This window comes from Aphelocoma coerulescens, chromosome 3 (assembly GCF_041296385.1).
Source record: "Aphelocoma coerulescens isolate FSJ_1873_10779 chromosome 3, UR_Acoe_1.0, whole genome shotgun sequence".
NCBI lineage: Eukaryota > Metazoa > Chordata > Aves > Passeriformes > Corvidae > Aphelocoma > Aphelocoma coerulescens.
Genome location: NC_091016.1, coordinates 19112688 through 19129638, shown reverse-complemented (window position 1 = coordinate 19129638; position 16951 = coordinate 19112688). Strand labels below are relative to the sequence as shown.

The 16951-nt window shown below is 45.0% G+C and overlaps 1 protein-coding gene across 7 annotated transcripts in view; it reads left to right on the top strand.

Moving 5' to 3' along the window:
• LCLAT1 (lysocardiolipin acyltransferase 1) overlaps window positions 1-12881 on the top strand; it is a 113930-nt gene extending 101049 nt beyond the window's left edge. For all 7 annotated transcript variants that reach the window (XM_069009319.1, XM_069009322.1, XM_069009321.1 and 4 more), the window contains one exon: window positions 8707-12881. In XM_069009319.1, coding sequence (XP_068865420.1) covers window positions 8707-9215 — 509 coding nt within the window. In that variant the 3' untranslated portion in view covers window positions 9216-12881. The remainder of the gene's footprint in view (window positions 1-8706) is intronic.
• Window positions 12882-16951: the final 4070 nt, after the last annotated feature.

The window sequence follows — 16951 nt, the reverse complement described above, 5'->3', positions numbered from 1 at the left end:
CTTCATTTCAAGCGTAATTGTGATTCTTGTCTGAGCTGGTAGGCAGTTTGCCAGGAAATGCATGTTCGAGCTCAGAGGAGTTGGAAAGTTGCATACCAGAGTGTCAGTGTCTCTCTGTTACATGAAACATCATTTTTCTATTTGAAAAGCTAGTGGTGTCCTATAATCCTAGAAACAGCATGTCTTCTTCTACCTAACTTGTAACATACCTTTGAAAACCAAATCCCACACATGTGTGTAGAGAAGACTTGTAGTATGGGAGGCTGGGAGAGAGCAGATATGCAGGCAAAGGAATAAACATGGCATTTTTGTTATCTGGATTTGATAAATATAGTTTGGGAATGATAGAGTAAAGAGTGGTGAGTCAGTTTTGCCTGGTCATCTCTAGTGACTGAAATAACTTGTTATTCCAACCCCTTTATCCCTTCATTCCCTTCTCTCCACATATTTTTGTGTTTTATTTATAGCTCGACCAGCTTTTGCTTTGCAATTTGTAAAATAACCCTTCAGAGTCAGGGAGGGAAGACTGAGGAGCAGCAGCTCCTGGGCAGTCTTGTGGATGGAGCCACTGGATCATTTCCTGTTGCCAAGGCCGGATCCCCACTTTCCCGTGCACATCCTTCCCTCATCTGCACAGAGATTTCTTTTTTAAACAAGCAGCCTCGGTTCCTGAAGTCATTAATGGGTTTGTGTTGACAGGAGCCACGTGAGATGTTTCAGACCAGCTGGCTGTGACTTTGACAGCAGCAGGGTCAAGAGGCCCTGTGTCTGGAGAGGTGGCAAGGCTGAGTTTTATCTGGGAAACCTTGGTGGAGGTTGTAAGCTGTCCTGAAATGCATGAAATCCACCACCACGACACATACTTGTATTTATCCTGTAAAGCACAGCTGTGTAAACAATGCCTGCAATAATTCTGAGCTGAATCTTCTGTGTTTGGCTTCAACTCCCATGCCCAGTATTTTCGTCCAGATTAATCCACAAACTAAGGATCAGTTTAGCACTTGATACATCTTAACTTGCAGATCAGGATAAGATACTTCTTGGTCTGCTCCTAGGTTTCCCACAGTACTGACTTCTTATAACATAACTGGACTACTCCATATTAAACCATCTGATTCAGTTTGGAGAGCTGCAAGGGATCTGTCAGGCTTAATGGCGGTCCCTCTTATTAATTGACTGATGGAGAGGGCAAGGGGAGAGATGTGTTCAAGCAATAAATGTGAATCAAAAATCATAGAATGGCTTGGGTTGGAAGGGACCTTAAAGATCATCTTGTTCCAAGCCCTCTGCCATGGGCAGGAACACCTTCCACTAGATCAGGTTCCTCCAAGCCCCATGCAAACCTGGCCTTGAACACTTCAAGTGGTGGGGCATCCACAACTTCTTTGGGCAGCCTGTGCCAGCACCTCACCACTCTCACAGTGAGGAATTTCTTCTTACTATCTGATCTAACCCTACCCTCCTTCACTTTAAAGCCATTCCCATTTGTCTTGTCACTACATGCTTTATAAAAAGTCCCTCTCCAGCTCTCTTGTAGCCCCCTTCAGGTACTTGAAGGTGTTCTGAGGTCTCTATGGGGCTCTTCTCCAGGCTGAACAACTCCAGCTCTTTCAGCCTATCTGTAGCGGAGATGCTCCAGCACTCTGAGCATCTGCATGGCCTCCTCTGGCCTTACTCCAACAGGTCCGTGTCTTTCTTATGCTGGGAACCCCAGAGCTGGATGCAGCACTCCAGGTGGGGTCTCACTAGAGCAGAGCAGAGGGAGAGAATCCCTTCCCTAGACCTGCTGGCCAAGCTGCTTTCGATGCAGCCCAGAATGCAGCTGGTGGAGCCAATTAGCAGACACCAGCCTGGGGTGAGAGAATCTCAGGCTCTATCACAGGTAAGACTGGAAAAACAAGAAGCAAGTAGGAATGTTAGTACTAGATGCCTGTGTATGGACTTAATGAGGCCATTTTTTGAAAATTCTTCTGTTTCCAGCACACAGGCTTTGAAAAGTATATTGAAATATTAGAAGATATTCAAAAAGCTATTAAAGGGATTTGAGCTTTAAAAGCCACGTTTCGTATTGAGATTTCAGAAACTGAGTAGGTTGAGTTTGTTCAGGAGCAACTTACGAAGTTGACAGATCATACCACCACTTACCTCTGTGAGCAGACAGCTCTCTAATTTAGCCAAGTTACGTGGTCAGGAAGTAGAAGTACAAAAATAATGTACAGACACATACACGCCCCCCTGATTAGTTAGGGGAATTGCTTATCTCATGGTAAAAGCTTTAGGGCAGTGCGGATGTCTGTCTCACCACATCCCATGGCAAAACCAAAAGCATTCCACATAAGCTCCCATGTCATTCGGGAGATCAGATTAGATGATGATAACATTCTGTCTGGTCTTAAAGTAATTAAATGAGGTATTTACAGAGATTTCAAAGTCAAAGCTGATCTCCCTCCCCACCACCACTCTCTCAGCAACTTCAGTTAGTGGTATTGTTTACACATTAATGAGATGTAGCATCAGGCTGCAAAACGATGTGATTTAAATGTATTTAGGGGAAGAATTACGCACATGTAATGGTTGTAATGGTTGCTGATAGCTGTGAGCATATCCTTGTATCTCTAGATCTTTGTACTATCTAGGCTGGAGGTTCCTGGGGTCGGATCCCAGTAGTCCTCTACTCCTCTATGCAGCACCCAGAGCACATTTCCTTCCTACTGGGGAGCAGAAAGCAGACAGGGCTGTCCTTTCCCCTGGCTCCCACCCTCAGGGACTAAAGGTGCAGTGTCCTTAACTCCTTTGTGTCAGCAGGTGGAAGGTCTCCCTCTCCCCTTGTATCACAATGCCAGTGGAAAATCAGATAGGTATAGAAAGAATTGGTATGCAGGATCACTCTTCTTCTCTGTTAATCAAAGCCAGCATTATCATTCTGTCTTTTTTTTGTTTGCTTATTTGATTGCTACACTTAGCTAAAAAAGATTTCCAATAACTACTGAGTTGAAAGTGATTTAGATTAACCCCAGCTGACACCGCTGCTTTAAGGAGGGCTGCCTGAAGTTTTAAATCCTCACAAGCATGATACTTCCCAGGAGGGGCTGTAAATCCTTGAAGCTGCTCCCTCGTGATACTGTGTTCTCAGAGAAAAATCACTTAAATCTCGTGAGCCAAGACAGTAATATTTCCCACTAAGCAGTTTTAGATGGCTTTTGTTTTAATGTCTAAAAGTGTATCTAAGGCTGACATACAATACTCACATATTAGATAACCTGACAAGTTTTCTTCTACTTGTTTCTATCTTTTCTTTGATGACCTTGCTGATCAGTTTATTTATAGAAGTGCCAAGCCTCCTCCTGTCGAGTTTCCTAAGGAAATATGTGTAGGGTGGAGGATATTAAGGCATAGGTGGGCGAGTGACTGCCAGTGTTTTATGGAAGCCTGGAAGTGTATGAAATATCTGGAGCTGTGAAGTGAAGGGACTTTGCAGCAGAAAGCAGTTACATTGAGCTGGGAGATGGAATGAATGGATAAGGGCCTCACATAGAGGTCCCACTTTCAACAGAGCAGCTTAATTGAAGAATGAATATTCTGTTGTGAGAGCATCTCCGTGGGCCTCTCTCCTGGTGGCTCAGCAGCTCATCAGCTGCTGCTCTGTGATGTACCCTGGTTAAGAATAGCATCCTCTCTGCTGGATCAGAGCAGGGGAAGAGATGGTATAATCCTTGTAAGGTTTAAAGGAACATCAATGATAACTAAAGTAGGACAAATTAGGGCTGCTGAGATCCTTGCTAGGGATGGAAGTGGGTAACAGCCACCCTTGTTAATGCCAAGGAGACTCGAATTCACCTTTGAGGCTGCTGAGAGTCTGAGCAGTTCATTGCATGGATTTGCCTTGGGGCCATCATCTTTTTTAGCTCACTGGTGGTCATTTTGGCTTTCAGAGCTCCTGTTCTGAATCATTATTTTGGCCCTCGAGTCCCTGTTTGTACAGATCCCATTGTCTCACAGTGAGCTTGCTCAGTGTTGCTGGATAGGAGCAAGCAAGTGTCCTTGTAGTTGGTGTGAGTCAGAACTGAGAAGCAGGCTGTGCTTGAGCTCCCAAGCAATGCTTTAGCACAGGGAATGGGCCCATCCATCCAGGACCAGGGGCTTATTCCACTTATTTGGGATCATGCTGTAGGGCTGAGCTTCACCCCTGTCAGTTGTCTGCAATTGTAGCTGCACTGCAATATTCTCTTTGTGAATGTATTTGAAGGAAGCTGAAAATAATGTAATCCTGCCTTTTATATTCAGGCTGGGTTTTTCCCCCTAGAATTAAAATATTGTGTTGGCATGGTATTATTGAACACACAATTAAAAGTAATTTTCAGTTTACCTGTAACATCTTTATTTTGAACCTAGTAAGAGGCTCTTGGTTGTAAAGTTTATAATAGGTAATGAGATAAAAGGTTTGTCTGGACCCATCCAAGGGAGCACAGAGGCAGAAGGGCAGGCAGGGAAAGCCCCAAAGCTCAGATGGAGGAACAGAACCCTTAGCCCAGCTCCTCCAAGGGCTGTCACGGGAGGGCCATCAGCCCATGGGCCAGGAGTGACACCTGTCACAGCGAGAGAGGGCCTTGTCCATCACCTTACAGACTGAGGCAGGGCTCTGGGAGTCACTACAGGATGCCAAAGAGGAGCATTTGGGGTTTGGACAAGGCTTATGATGGGATGTTTAGGGAAGGAACAGGCAGCTGAAAAAGAGAGGATCCAAAGACCAGCTACTGGGTGGCCCTCAGTGTGCAAAGCCAGTTACTGGAGAGGTCAGCAGTGCATGCAAGGAGTCTGGACAACCACTGGAGAAGGACTGTGGCCCTGGGGGCTCGTGTGTCCAGGTGTACTAGCACCTGGGAGAACCAAGGATCCGGGCCAGCTGCAGCATAGACTGGCTACAGGCAGTAGTGGAGGCATCCTCAGCCTATGTCTAATTCCCTCTGACAGGTCTTTATCCTAATGAGCCAGGGAGGGGAACACCATGGGGCCATTTTGTTTGCTTGAGAGCTGTTTTCTGTCCATGTTGGCCCGTGGCTGGCTGGCTGTGCCCGTGTATAGTACACCTGTGTTGTGTGTGAGCATATTGGGATTGTGTGCTCAGGTTTGCTGGGGCAGGGGGCTTCAGAAACTGAGCTGTACTGGGCTACCACATACTGCAGGGTAAAATTCTGATGGAACAACTGGTGTAGTGAAGGAAAACGTCCTCATTTTTCCTGGGAGGTGTTTCTTTAAAAAACGTGTCTTTCTCTGATGCTGGTATTTTCATCCTGAGCCTGGTCAAGTTCTCCCTGTGCCACCTCTGAGCACAGTGCCCAAAGCAACCAGCTGTGCATTGTAATCGCCTGAAGTAACGTCGTGTATCAACGGAGCTGAAATATAAATAACTTTGATTAGGGCACAGAAAGTTCAGTAAGTTAAAGAATAGTGCTTTTGAGGCATTTTGTCATCCCAAAATGGAGACTGCCACATGGATTAATCATCGTCTGCATGTTGTGCAGTTTACAGCCACTTAACAATAATTTGAAACAGACTTTGTATTCACTCCTGAGCACTGCAGTAAGCTTTCCTTTTCTGAGGTGTTTTAATAAAGCATAGGACAAAATATTATTCATGGGTATGAAGGATACATAGTTCTACTGCAGGAGGAGAGTCTTGAGACTGTGAAGCTACTGAAATTGGTGTTTCTGTTTGTCCTGAGGAGCTGGGCTACCTGCCTGACATTTTAGCCTAAATGGCAGTTTCTTAGTTTAATTAGATTTCAGATGCAAATCTCTGAACATTATTTGATTTCCTTTGTCCTTCATTCCTTCCTCAAGGGGTCATGGATACACACAGGACAAAGATGATCCTCAGATGTCACTAAAAATATTGCAAGAAGTGTTTTGTCCTCCAACAGCTTCTCTGAGCTATGAACAGATATTTAAGTATCTGAGTTAGCTTATTTCTTTTTTGACCTACTAGAGAAGTAGGATGATGCAGTTTCCCTTAGGGAAACTTTTTCTTAAAATGAGCAGAAACAGGTTTTTGAAGCAGGTCTTTAAATTCAGGTGGAAAAAACATCTTTAAGTCAGTGACTGCCCTGTGTCTTCACTTAGGATCACTTGATTTTCTGGTTGACTGGCACTTTGCTATTGACCTGAAACACGTGCTGTTAGATATCTCCAGATTGCAGAGACAACAGCCTAACTTCACAGGGGAAGAGACAGTAAAGATGCTCCAAGGATGCAGGTTCAGAGCTGCCTGATTAAACCTAGCCTAAGGGAATTTTGTCCCTTCTCATGAATGGTCTACCTTCATCTGCTGTGGTGACTTTTCTTCTTCTTAGCAGATTGTCTTGTAACTTGCCTTGCCAGGGAATTAAAGCTTCAGGCTGCCATTTGTGTGGAGTTCTTAAATATGTATGACCCAAGCAAGGGTTCTGTTGCATATGAAACCCAGTATTCTGGTCTTCTCTCTTTCTGATATTTCTGCTCTTTCAGATATGCTAAATTTGCCTTTGAAGTTTCTTTTCTTCTTGTGTAAAATACACTTTCATAGATGAGCCTTGCAGCTGGAATTAGGAGATACTGGTTCCAGCTGGACACACAGAGCAGGCCAGGTAAACCTCCTTTGCCTCAATTTCCCCACATGTGGAAAAAGTAACTTTCACCCTCCTGTGTGCAGCTCTGAACTTTGTTCTGGCTGACTAAGAAGCCATATTGTAGTCTAGACCTTCTAGAGTCTGGTGGGAAGCCCCACTGGAAGGTATCTTGTCTGGGGATGCTATGGCTCCATAGACAAGGAGTAGAGGCTTTCCTGTTTCTGATCAGGAATTCATGGAGAGAAATACACCTGCATACCAAAGAGATCAGACCAGCTGTGTGAGTGCAGGGAGTCCTGCCAGTGCTGCTTGCACAGAGTCAGAAAATCTGTGTCTTAAGCATATCTGATGATTTGTTATCTGTGATCTGTATGCCAGTGGCCCTTAAATGTCAAGCCTTGATTTTTCAAGTAGTTCATGTAGTTGGCAGACTGATAGTTCAGCTGCCCAGACATGAATGACTGCAAGATGTGCAAGAAACTCACCTAGCCAAAAACTCTTCTCATAAAAGGCTTTTTTGATGCAAGGATATCAGGAAGACTGGACCTTTCTGGCCTCCCTCTTGGGGTAAAGTGTGTAGGTTTTATGTTCCACTAGAGCTGGGAAGCTGTGGAGGATTGGGTGGAAGGAGATTGTAAGACACAGAAATCTCTTGGAGTTTTATGTAGCAGCCCTTCCCCTGGTTGGGCCAGGAACTAAGGGCTGGATGTCTGTCCTGTAGGATGACTGTAATTCTGATGGTAGAAGTGTTTGGAATAGGGGAGGAAAAGTGCAAGCTGTTCTCAAAACTAAAACGTTTTGTGCTAAGGTGCAACAGGCTGACCATTATTTCCCTTTGTTAGGGCTGGGTGTCTAAGTCATGTTCAGTTTTGGCATCTCTTGGAAGGAGATCTGAAAGGTTTTACCTGTGCAGAACACAGGGATTCTCTGCTCAGTTCAGAGGTGATCCCAGAGCTAGACAAAAGATGGAATATTGAGTTTTTCTCTCATAGACCTCCAAGGAGCCATATAAATCTCTTTAAAACCCCAAGTAACCTGCCACAAAACTGTCCAAGAGATCATTTCAAAACAGCACAATCATAAAATACTCTGAAAGGCTGAATAGGGTTTTTCCCCCTCTTGTGATATTTGGAGTTGAACTTTAGATACATCATTTTGAACATGGCCTTTTAAAGTAACTTTCTATTCTGGCCCTGTCATTTTTAGGGCTGTAAAGGAAAACCAAAATGCCAGGGAAGGGGAAGAAATGAAAACGAAGAGTGAGGCTAAAGAGTAGGTTTTGATCATCTTTGCAAGAAGTGGCATCATCTGTGAGAACAAAGGTCTTCAATTGCTGCAACTGGAGACAGCTTTTAGTCTCCAGTTCTATTTTGCCCTGAGCCAGCCAGCCAAATAAAAACAGCAACATAAATCACTGCTGGCAGAACTTAACAGTTATGCAACGTCCAGTGCACCACATGCCTATTTTTAGATCAGTTTTACACTAGCAGAATTTACTTTATGAAATCTAAAAAGAATGTCTGTTCAGAGGCCGGGGGATAAAGATGGTATTTAGAAAGTGCAAAATGTAAAAACACTTAGTACAAGGGATGCTCTAGCAAGCCCTGCTTTGGCAATACTGATACCCTTTCAAAAATGTTGGCTCAATCAGGCATGCTAATGAAGAGTAGGGTTTTTTTCATCAATATCCCCTTGAATTTCTACTCTGCAATTGCTGTTTGAATAGTTAGCTATGCTCCCTTTACCCAAACAGCTGAATGTCAGACTCACGTACAGCACTCGTTATCCAAGACCAGATGTGCATCTTCTCTCCTTTACATTTGACTTAATTCTCTTACTATTGTAATTCTGCATTAGTGTGTGCTGTGTATAATCTTGTTCCCAAAGCTTTTTGTTCAGATTCAGAACGTGCAGTGATTGGGAAAAGTTTGACCTTTCAGCCTCTAGATATTCTAGTGGGTGAAACACAGTCTGCATAGTTAATGTGTCTCTGGGATTTCTGCCATAATTCGGACAGTTTTCACTCATGTCTTGAAGCAGATTAATGTTCTGAGTGTTGCATGATCTGTATTCATCTTTTTCCCCCCAAACCTTTCTTCTAGGTGACAATCTCGATGCCATCCATGACATCACTGTGGCATACCCCCAAAACATTCCTCAGACAGAGAAGCACCTTTTGAAAGGAAACTTCCCAAAGGAGATTCACTTCCACGTGCAGAGATACCCCATAGAGACAGTGCCCACTTCTAAGGAGGAGCTGCAGCTTTGGTGCCAGAAGCGCTGGGAAGAGAAAGAGGAGAGACTGCGACACTTCTACGAAGGTGGAAAACGCTTCAGTGCAACGGGGCAAAGCATTGTCCCGCCCTGTAAATCCGAGCTCAGGGTCCTGGCGGTGAAGTGCGCCTCGCTGCTCTACTGGACGGTGTTCCCGCTGGGAATGCTCGTGCTGCTGTACCTGTACAGCTTTGCACAGTGGTACTTTGCAGCCATGGTCGTCTTTTTCGTTGTGCAGCAAAAGATATTTGGTGGGTTGGAACTCATTGAACTCGCTTGCCATCGGTATTTTAAAAAGCAACAGAAATTTCACGACACGAAAGTAAAAATCAATTAGTTCTGGGGTCAAGGAAGGGTGGTTTTGAGATGCCCTGAAAATTTGATGCACAGGGAACAATTTTTGCATGAGAATTGTCTTTTACTATCGCCATTGTTAGACATTTGCACATGATTCTGTGAAGAGAAAGAAAAATGTTAGTTATTGCTACACGTGAAAATGGTAGGTTTTAATCTCTGAATGTAATTTCGACATTGCTCTCACAAGCAGCTAGCAACTGCATTCTGCTGTCATTAGGAAACAAACTGCTGGATTATTGAACAATCATAAGGACATTAATAAATGTGACATGCACTGAAGTTTCATGTAGAAACTCAAACAGTTTGGCTAAGAGAGGCAGATGTATGATTTCTTTGTAGTCACATTGGCATGAAGTAAGCACCGGATTTGGAAAACTGGTAAGTTTTGATGGTAGGTGAAAGTTGAAGGAGAAGTTGTTCTGTTTCTTTTTTCTATTTCAAATACTCAAACTTATTTTGAAGTAATATTTTTGCATAAGCTTTTCCAAACACTACTGAACCTACCAGCTATTCAACTATTCTGGCTTGGTCACTCAGGAGGATTTTCAAGCCTTGCAGTCTTATGTCATAGTACAGAAAACAGTACAGTGCTTGCTCTGTCTCCATTTAAGTGTTTGCTGATTATTTAATAGACCTGTGCAGCTAAGTTTTTCTCTCTCACTGTTTCTTTCTGTTTTAGTCTCCCTGTTAGCTGTGGGAGACTTGTTCCTACTGTAGTATGCAGAGCTGCAGGATAGGGGAGCTGGTTTTCATTGGTTTAATGGTATTTTTTTCTCACAGAGGCAAAAATAGCTGTTCCTCTCTGAGTAACTGGAAAATGTTTTTCTGAAAGGTTTCCTTGTATCTTTGTAGACATTCTTTGGCTGAAAGCATTTTATTTCATTTTTAGAGTAGGCAAGATACCTTTTTTTTTTGTATTAATTTTGGTTTTCACATTGCTTCCTTTGGCATTTCACGTGTCCATGTAGATAAGCAGGAAGACTGCTTGTTCAGTGCACGTCAGACAGACCTGTTGAAATGCAAAAGTTCTCTCCTTGGTGGTACAAGAGATGGGTGTGGGTTTTAGACTTAGCACAGGGAAGAGCTGCATCTTCCCTTTGCACACTGGCTTTGTTTGCCTGATGACATCACTTTTTCAGCCTCCTTCGCAATTTTTGGGGGATTCTTCTGGGGCTCATGTTATGGTACTCTCCCTTATTTTCATGACATTCAGAAAACCTGAAGTCTTAAACTCAGACAAGGCACTTTCAAGTGTATCCCTTGTCATATATAATAAAAGTAATATTCATGCTCACACAGAAAAAGACAAAAACATTGCCAGCACTTTGGAGACACTTCATGTCTTCAGGTTAGATTGTTTTGCAACCTCAAAAATTTTAGGCAACTTGACAATTGTATTGCTGCAAAACCTTCCTCACTTACTAAGTGTTTGTTCTTTATTGCATGAGGGCTTGTTTGAGCTGGACCCAGATGGCCTGGCTCTGTTTGTTGACTGGCATTGCTGTGAAATGTGCGAGTCCAGAGTGCAAAATGTATCTCGTACTGTGCTGCATATCTCAAGTGTTGGGTCAGCGTGGTGGACACACCTATTTGCTTCTAAATTACAACACTAAGCATGTTGTCTAATGTGTTTGTTTCAAAGACCATTTTTTGAACAAATCACCAGCCTGTATTCAGCTGTCCCTTGCAAGGTGACAAGTCTTTTTTAATCTATGCTTATAAAAACTAATCGTTTATTATGCGGAAAGTACTTGAAGCCATCTGTTTTACTCCAATTTTTTTAATCCCTTTTTTCTTAAAAATAAATAAAACTAGGTTTCTATTTAGGGTTATGTTTCTTAATGATTTTTTCGTGTTTGTATTTGTGTACCTGACAACTGGTGTTGCATTGTCATGAGGGGAAGGAGGTCATTTCTGCGCCTTGAGGTCTTTTTTTAAAGCAGTTCTGTGATATCCCAGGCATGGTTGCAGCTTAAACCTCCATAGCCTGATTTTTCTTCAGCTAATACCCTGCACATTCAGGTAACCCACTGCAAGGGAAAACCTAAAAGCCTCATTTGTGGTTAATGCAGAGGAGACCTAAAAGGCTTCTTCCAGTCTGCCCTGAGCCACAGCTGTGCTTTCATACCAGGAGTAACCATAGGCAGCCTACTCCAATAGCCTTAACCTCATCTTCAGGAATGACTTCAGAGGACAGGTTCATGTGTTGGTGACATAAAATACCAGCTATGCTTTTCTCAGTCATTCAGAGAACTTTGTGGTGTCATCAAATGTATCAGGAACATCAGTGTGAGTCTTGGTCATGGCACAGTACAGGATTTATGTCTCTGTGTAGTTAAAGTTGAGCTCTGAAAATGAAGTCAATGCAATCCATCGTTGACCCTTACAAGGGGTTTTCTCCCAGCTGGAGCCAAAAATGTGACCTACTGTAATGTGGTAAAAACATCCTGCAAAATCTGTAACTTGTCTTCCTCTCTCATGTGTTTGGATCAAAGAGAAAGAATAATCTGTTTGTCAGCTGGTAATGTCACGTTTGCAATGCCCAACTCATGATGCAGAGTGAGTGGTGAGTGAAGAATCCTCCTCTCACAGGGAAGGGTGTTGGGTTTATGTCTGATGTAAGTGTTTAGATTATGTGCATCGTTTTCCAGGTCAATTAGAAATGCAAGATGGGAAAAATGTTGAACAAAAACTAAAAACTTTGTGGATAGAGAAGATTCTTTTTATAAAAAGTGATTAAGGAACTGGGGGAAGATTTTTCTGTGAATGATTTTTTTTCCTTTGGTGAAAATGTAGCTTTTTACTCAAAAGGTTCTAATATACAGATTTCTTAGAGAGTACTTTGTTCCTACCCTGTCTCCCTTTTCAAAGATCACCAAGATGGCATTTAGGGACATGGTTTAGTGATGGACTTGGCAGTGCTGGGTTTACAGTTGGACTCAGTGATCTTTTCTCACCTAAATCATTCTGTGATTCTGTGCTGGGTAAATCGCTTTGAAATTTTTTCAATGCTATTGGGCTAAAGCTGCTAGTACTCCAGGAATCACATCACCCTCTTCCATGAGACATGGATTGGCACTGGGACTCATCTCAGTAGCTGGTTTGTCCCAGTTCACCTTCTCTCGTAGCCCAGCAGCTGCACCTCTGAGCTCTGTCTGCAGGACCTACAGATCTTGCTGGGTCTTGTATATATTGTTTGGGATCAAGGCTGTGTTTTAAGGATGCTGCTCCCTTTTGCTCAATCAGATGTTTCCTTATCAGCATCAGGGGGTTTCTTTCTCTCTGCTCGGAACAGAAGGTTGAAATCCTGCCATCTGTGTGTGTCATTAGGCTCATCTGGGTAGCAGGATGTCAGGCCAAGACATTTTTATCTTGACTTCAAAGCTGCAAGGCCCAAAGTTGCTCTGTAAGGTGGTGTCTTGATCATAGGAGATGTAGTTCCTAGTTTTGTGCATTGCATCAATCGGTGTTGTTTAAAAATGATCCATGTTTTTATAACTTGATTTTATATGTGCACTGTGTGAAAGGAAACACCAGGAGAAAGCCTTAGTTTTCAGATTTCACTGATAATATTATTAGAATGTTTTAACCATGTACCAGTTACTCTACAGCAACAATAAAGACCTGAAGCATTGCATGTGTTTAATTTTGCTCTTTTCTTTTTACTGCACTTGTCTTCAGTCATATGGCTGACTGGCTCAGGCAGACTGGTGTCCATTTCGATGCTCGACTCGTGGTTTGTGGCTGTTGAGGGAAGAAGAATCCCCCATCACTCCATGGGAGGCTGGGAAGGGGCATCTGGCTCTACCCTCCCTTCCAGCTTCTTCATGTGAAGGTGTCGCTGTTGTCCGCAGGGACAGTGCGAAGAACGACACAGAAGTCCAGGATAAATGGGGTTATTTAATTAATTATCACCTCGTTTGTATAACTTGGTTTGCAATAGAGAAATTACATTTTTGGGTACTGACCATGTTGACACGTATTGACCATACACCTCCCAGAGTGATTGGCTGAATGCTACGACCCCTATTTCAAAATATTTTCTTCAGTGTGGAGAACAAGACTGTGCATAACAAGTTTGCACCTGTGAGATAAAAGTCTTGGTTTACAAAAACCCCCTACACTGTTTACAGCTAGCTTGCATGAGAAAGGAGACTCTCACAACTAGCTGTAAAATATAGGAGAATTTCTCTGCCAGCCTTTTCAGCATCTACATAAAGGGGCACAGAAACCTTTGAGTGTAGAAGAACCACAGCTCAGCTTCAGCCTTGCTGTGCTGCTTAACCAGGATTGTTAAAGAGTAGCTTGTCTTAGGTAGTGGTAGGTGGGTAAGTCCTCCATTTTAGCCATATCCTGTTACCTCCCATGTAATTACTGACACGAGAAATGATCTACGGCAAGGTTCATGTTCTTAGAGGACCTTTTTTTCATGTAACTTCAGGTCACAGGCCCCTTGGTTTCTCTCTCCATTGCTTGAGTGCTAATCCAGTGTGGAGGCACAAGGACTGTGTTTCTCAGCTCCTCATTACCCAGTTGGGAATAGCCTTGCCATAATGGCCCTAGGGAAAGACCCACATCTCCAGCAGGTATCCTGTGTCAGAAAAAAGAAACGGAGACCCTGGTAGCAGATAGCGCAGCTGGAGATGATATTGGCCATGTCTGTGGATTCTCAGAGCATTCAAATGAGTTCCCGAAGTCAAAATGAATGGCTTGGCACTTTGGAAATGTGGCTGTCCCTTCCTCTTGGTTTCCTCACAAATATGCAATTAAAAAATGTATTTCTCTGTTTTGCCTGTCCTTACAGAAAGCATTAGTAATGGAGGCCAAAGCTTTCACTTTCCAGCTGCCCCAAACCCCTCCTTTGCAGTTCAGTACTGTGGAGAAAAGGTGGTCTTACTTCCTGAGAACTTTGAATCACACAGAATCTCAACCAGAAATTGCTCCTGGGAGCAGGGAGCATGGCCTGTGCTTATAACATTAAAGGTGACTTTCACCCTAGAGGGCTTGGGCTGAGGCACGTTGAGGGGGAGAGAGTTTGCCTCTGTCCTTGCTCTGCCTCTGGGCAAGCAGTTTTATCAGGAGTGGCTATCAGGCCCCAAGTTTTTAAGTAGATGTCTTTGTTCTATTACAGTAGGGCCTCCAGATGGTTTGTCATCCCCTTTTCTGGAGGTCTTCATCTGGGAGGACTGTTTCTCTGGTGGTGGGACATGCAGGAGACTGACAGGAAGAGTTTGAACAGAACTGTGTGCATTTCTCAGGTGGGCATTGCTGCTCTCAGTAGAAGATGGGAGAGTGTTTGCTGCATCTAAGATGCTTTGTGCTGGGCTGCATGAGAGATGCAGAGGTGCAGGTGCAGGTAAGTTAATGGTTTTGGTGGTCAGCAGCCTCTTCCCTAGATTTCTCTCTCCACCTTGCTTGTCTGAGGGAGGAGGTGAGGACCCCTTCACCCACAGCTGCAGGGAGCCAAGAAGCACCTTCAGCCTTACCAGAGAGAAGAGCTAAAGGGGCTCAGGCCTCAGCATTGCTTGTGCACCCCCAGGACACAGAGGAGGATAAGCTGCTGTAGGGTATGAGAGCACAAGGAGATGCTGTGGGAGGAGCAGGAGGCACTGCTTTCTGTGGAGCCGTAACCTGACAATAACACCGCTGCTGGGTCTTGCCCTCTGCCCCCCTGCACTATTTCTTTCCCTGCCTTTAAGGCTCGCTCTGCTCTCTGAACTGCTGGGTGGCCAGTGAGCCAGAGGAATGGATGTAGATAACACTGAACCCAAGGGGGAGGGAAATGTAAGGGATAACAGGATAGAGGTGCTAGAGAAAGTGTTGGCTCCTCCCGGTGCTGGGTACAGCTGTTGGGGTGTCATCCTGTCTTAGAGGCTGGAGGAAAAGGTCTGTGCTAAAACACTTCTTTACTTACGCAGCCTTTGAGAAAGTGAGCAGAGAAAGAACATCCTCCATAGGGTGGCTCCCAGCAGGATGGTTGGACTGCCCCAGGAGGAGCCTCTCTGTTCTTACCTGACAGGTTGCCCACCAGTGCTGGCATTGCCCGGGTGTCCCTGTAGCTACTCGGGGTGCTGTCTCCTCTGTGCTCAAGTTGCTCACTTGATGTCCTGGGTTTAAAGACATGCAAATGGCTCCTCTTGCTTCTTTTCCTGGCAGTTGTGCAAGACCCTGGGTTCTTTAAGGATAGAATAATTCCTCACTGTCAGTAAGATTCCCACTGGCAGGCTGGGAAGCTACTCACCTTTCCAGGGAAGCTTGCAACATCACTTGTAACAGGGTTGCCTTATACAATCCATGTTTTGCCTGGCAGCCACGTGCTCCCTCACCTTCCTGGCAAGGAGCTGCCTCATCATCCCCCTCCCCACCAGCACAGTTTCCCTTCCTGGTTATCCACTGAAATTATTCAAGCGAAGATATTCTGCCTGCTGGTAGGTCCCCACATTTTCCTCCTACAGCTTTGCACTCCCTGCCAGTGCTGTTCAAAGAGTTCTCTGAAACTCAGCTCTGAATTCACTTCACTCAAGTGCCCTTTACATAGCTACCTAAGCAAAGGTCCCCACTTTCCCAGGGTTTTCCTTGGTGCTTTGTGACAGGCACAAATCATCAGAGTCAGCGGGTCAGTCTCAAGGTCACAGCAGGGAAACCTTCCAGCACCTGTGGATCAGACAACCATGCACAGTCCTGGACATGGGCAGGTCAGGATCTGAACTTGTGCTACTTCTTACACGCCTTAACACCAATCCCTGCAGGAGCAGAAGCAGCATTTAAAGGGAATGTTCTAAACAACCTCTTTTGGCAGCAAACAAAGCTTCTCTGATTCCTTTATTGCTCTATGCCTTCCTTCTCCTCTCTCCCTCCAAGGACCCTCAGTTGCTTAAAGCGGGAGAACAGTGATCCTGGAGCCACTGTCCTACATGGATCGGGCTGTGCTGGCCAGGTTCACGAGGCAGGAGTTGAGGGCTGCTTGACACTGCAGGCTCCTTGCACTTGTCTGTCCCTGGAGAGACGCACAAGGAGAGGGACTGGATCCAGTTCCTCACCCACACTGGGCTCCTGTGTGGCCATCTGCCAGCTGCTTCATCTGCACGAACAGTGTGAGATCCTCACGGCCAACACAAAGGGACACTGAGCATCATCCCACAGGATCCCAGAGCTTCAGCCAGCAGCTGGGAAGCCAGAGAGGAGCACTTGGGAAAGGTGCAGCTGCTTGGGAAAGGACGTGCTGACCGACAGCCCTCAGGTGGCCTTGGTGGTCTTATCAGAGGTGCTGTGAGTGGTGTGGGCCAAGGGTGGGGGCAGACAGGCAGCACTTACTGCAAGCCAGGGCTGTCTGGTATCAGGCTCTAGCACTCACCTGTGGGTTTGATGCTGCATGTCCGTCTGGGACAGGGATTATTCCTGGCTCCCAAGGCCTCGGCTGGGAGTAAGTCCCCCCTATCGTGGGCAGGACAGTGCAGGATGCAGCAGGATAATATCTGCAGTGAGGGCTGGCACAGATATTCCGGCTACAGTAACCCAGCTGCCTGCCTGGGCCTGTCCCTACCATGTCCCCAGCACACCCACCCCCAGAGGCTTCATCCTACTGATTTGGTGGGGCTTTGTCTGACGCGACGGGGAGCAGGGCTGATGTTCTGTGATCTCTGCTCTCTCACAGTTCCGGCTCCTGCACCACGTGAGGGATGTTGTGGTCTCAGAACACGGGGTGCCTCAGCCTTC